The sequence below is a fragment of the Kogia breviceps genome, chromosome 14 (genome assembly GCF_026419965.1).
Source record: "Kogia breviceps isolate mKogBre1 chromosome 14, mKogBre1 haplotype 1, whole genome shotgun sequence".
In the NCBI taxonomy this organism is placed as follows: Eukaryota; Metazoa; Chordata; class Mammalia; order Artiodactyla; family Physeteridae; genus Kogia; species Kogia breviceps.
Genome location: NC_081323.1, coordinates 85,968,920 through 85,972,619, shown reverse-complemented (window position 1 = coordinate 85,972,619; position 3,700 = coordinate 85,968,920). Strand labels below are relative to the sequence as shown.

Sequence of the window (3,700 nt, the reverse complement as noted above, 5' to 3'; positions counted from 1 at the left end):
TGGGTGGGGGGTCCGGGTCTCGAGCTCCGGCCGCGGCCATCCACGTGTTGGGGCTGGGGACTGCGGCGGGCTCTGGCCACCGTCCACCCCTGACCTCCGACGGCCGCCTCAGGTCCACAGCCATTCTGGCACCAGTGTTGTCCCTGCATGTGTGACGTCCAGTGGGGCAGGACGGTGAGTGTGGTGGCCGGGGTTGGTGCCTGTCCGTCCAGGCGACCAGGAGGTAGTGCAGCCTCGGGAAGAGGGCCTGTCCTGGGCTAGGATGGGGCCGCGCCTCTGGGCGGCCTCAGCCAAGTGTCAACGGCCACCTAAGCCCAGGAGGCACTCGGGAGGCAGTGAGGGGCGTGGGGCTGGAGAAAGGTCCAGGGGTCAATAGTGTCACCCAGGGGGAGAGGGGGCCACCAGACCAGGGAAAGTCCTGAGGGGTCAGTGTAAGGTCAAATAGGGGCGTGGGGGTGGGGGTGGGGTCAGCTCAGGGCCCTGCGAGTGACTGGGAAGGACCCTGGGGGTCACTGTGCACCAGCTGGGCAGCCGCCACTGGGCACCGCTGCCCTGAGCGTCCACTGGCCTGCCGAGTGACCGCGGGGTGGCCTGTGTTCTGGATTTCAGCTCCAAAGGCCCCCCCCCTCAGAGCCACACACCCCCACACCCAGGACAACCAGTCTGGAACCATGAAGACCAAGAGCCGGCCTCCCCGGCGCCGGGCGCCCCCGCAAGACCCAGAAGCAACCCCAGGGGAGCGGACGCCCGACAGGCCACCGCCGGGCTCGGGGCCAGACGCGGCCAAGGCTCTGCGGAGCCGGAGGGCGCGCGCGCAGGGGGCGCGGGCAGAGGGCGGGCGCCGGCGGCCGGGGCCGGGGAGCCGGCGGGAGAGCAGCGTCCAGCGGCGGCTGGAGAGCAACGAGCGCGAGCGGCAGCGCATGCACAAGCTCAACAACGCCTTCCAGGCGCTGCGCGAGGTCATCCCGCACGTGCGCGCCGACAAGAAGCTCTCCAAGATCGAGACGCTCACGCTAGCCAAGAACTACATCAAGTCGCTGACCGCCACCATCCTGACCATGTCCAGCGGCCGCCTCCCGGGCCTGGACGGGCCGGTCCCGAAGCTCTGCCAGCACTACCAGCAGCCGCAGCAGGCGGCCCGGGGCGCGCTCGGGGCCTCCGAGGGTCCGCCCGAGGACCACCCGCAGAAGTACTCCACGCAGATCCACAGCTTCCGCGAGGGCTCCTAGCGCGGCCCGGCCTGCTCCTGCCAGCCCTGGGCCCTCCGCGGCCCGCGGCTCCGTTTCCCTGCACTCTCGGCGCGGCCCTGGGCACGTCCCGGGGCCCAGAGACAAGACCGGTGAGTGGCCTGGTGGAGGCCAGGGCTCTGGGCGGCACGAGGCCCATATACCTCCACAAGGGCCCGGGGCCTGCTTCGTCAGCGTCTGGGCAGGAGCTGGCCGGCCCTTGTCACTAGCTCCTCTTCACTCCCGCTCCCTCCCAGGTGAGGGGAGATTCCACGCACAGGTTTGCTTGGGTAAGTTCCCCAGTTACCGCTCAGGCCCAGGCCCAGGCCCAGGGAGGGGCCTCCCCCAACCTGCACCGTAGCCTCCTCGTTCGGGGTAAACTGAGGCACGGAGCAGACAGAGCCCACGGCCTCGAGGGGAGTGGGGCTGAGGTGCAGCATCTGTCAGGGAGGGAGAAGCCCCAGTCAGGTCCCCTCCCGTTAATTCTGAAGGGACCTTGTCGGGGAGAGGGGCTGGGGTCTTTGCTCCCTCCTCTGGGTGCGGCTCCTGACCGTGGAGGGTCTGCGGCCCGGCACCGAGGGTAGCGGAGACGGGGCTGGGGGGTCGGGCAGAGAGGCTGCTAGGCCGTGGTTCCGCTGAGCGGTCAGGGGTCTCCTGCAGGGAGAGGGTCTGTCCCCAGGTCTCCCTCGGGCTCCCACCCAGGTTTGCCGCTCAGTGTCGTGTTTGTGGTCGTGTAAGTGGCAGGGGGTGGTCTGACAGACTTCAGGATGTTCTTGGGTCCTGGTTGCACTTGGGGGCCCTGCGGGGAGGAGCCTGGGGTGGCAGGGGCTCCCTCCCCCAGCGGGTGCTGCTCCTTAAAGACGGGACTGAAGCTTGGCAGGTCCCCACCGCCTCGGGCCGCGCTTCCTTCTGTGGCGTTGCCGCCCCGCCGGCTCTGACACGCTTGGTGACTTTGCTCTCAACCCCGTTGGCGACTCCTCTCCCTTGTCCGGCGGCCCATGGCCAGCGTGGGGAGGGGACAGGGCCCTCTGCATCTCGGGCAGGAAGCCCAGCCACAGGGCCGCGGAGAGGCTGGAGTTGGCCCGGCACATGGGGCTGGGTTCCCCGTGCCCAGATATGCCACAGAGCCGTCGGGGGCCAGGCGCCTCTGCACGCCCTGTGTGGGTGGGGCTGAGCCAGGCCGGGAGCGGGGCGGCCGCGGCTGAGGACCCAGCCTCCGTGTACGGCCTCACCCTCCTGCGCCAGCAGTCCCGGCCCCGGCCACTTAACGCCCCGCCCGGCTTGGCATCAGCCCTGGCCTCGTCAAGGACAGCAGGTGGCACCCCTGGAAAGAGCCATGAGGGGATTCCGTCCCAACCTTCCAGGTCAGACACCAGCCGACACCCCCGGCCCCGCCACACCCGCAACAGCCCAGCTGCCAGGCCCCACTGCCTGGTGGTCCCCGGAGTCCTGGCCTGGTCCTGGCCCCGTCACCCCAGCCGACCTTCAGCATGGGTCGGGGGGACCCCAGGTGTCCTGGCCTGCCCCCCAGGGGTGGCCACGCGGGAAGGTCAGTGGTCAGGGGCCCACCAATGGGAGCCGAGATCGAGGGCAACTCTGAGCTCGGGATAGACGGGGCCCACACGGCCCGTGTTAGGAGAGGGAGGCCTGCAAGGCTGGCGCCTCTTGTTCTGGCTGAGCTGAGGCCAGAGCAGGGCTCGGCGCGTCCCCGAACGTGCCGAACGAGCCGACAAACTGAGCCGAAAGCCTGGGGTGGGGTGCGCCCAGCAGAGGCTCCGTCCAGCAGCCCATGCCTGGTGACGGGGGCCTGTGGATCACCACCTTGCAGGACAGCAGCCTTTGCGAATCTGTCCCTCTGTCCCAAACTGGCACCGGCACCCCCTCTGCTTCCCAGAGGTTTGCCCGGGCCCAGATGTGGAGGCTTTTCCACCCGAGGCTGGAGGGCACTTGCCTGCTCTGTGGCCACATGACGAAGGAGTCTTAAAGGTCCCAGTCCAGGTTTGGGGTGTTGAATATGGGGAAAGGGGTGGTGAGCGGACAGGTCTGGTGAGCCTGCTGCCAGGTCCGCTCCGTCGACCCTCGTCTCGGACTCCAAGCCCAGGCTGGATGCTTCTGTCCTGCGAGAAGGCCCTGCCCTACCCTTCCAGGCTGTGCATTTCCTAAAGTCAGACACTCACGCACCCACCTGCAGACCAGACCTGCATGAGCTCGGGGGCGACAGAGAAACCAGAACTGCGACTTTTCTATAGAGAAAACCTACCTGGAACTGAATGGCCAGTGCCCCCCCCTATAATTATGGTGAAAATGTTTCTTAAATTATCCCAATTTGCTTTTATTTTTCCTAACAACCTCTTCAAAGTACTAACGAAACCAAAGTAAAAGGTTTCATGGCAATTGCTACTTTTGCCCCAAGCTGGAATGGGTGGGGAACTGTGCATTTTAATCATAGTGCAGCAATAAAAAATACCGCGTCC

At 67.0% G+C, this 3,700-nt stretch overlaps 1 protein-coding gene across 1 annotated transcript; it reads left to right on the top strand.

The window, feature by feature from the left end:
* The first annotated feature begins 671 nt into the window (after positions 1-671).
* BHLHA15 (basic helix-loop-helix family member a15) lies at positions 672-1,229 on the top strand. The gene has a single exon (XM_059036448.2). It carries the CDS (start codon positions 672-674, stop codon positions 1,227-1,229), a length of 558 nt encoding a protein of 185 aa, XP_058892431.1.
* The last annotated feature ends 2,471 nt before the right edge of the window (positions 1,230-3,700 follow it).

Coding starts and splice junctions, on each gene's coding strand:
- BHLHA15 (XM_059036448.2), top strand. CDS start 672: ATGAAGACCAAGAGCCGGCCTCCCCGGCGCCGGGCGCCCCCGCAAGAC.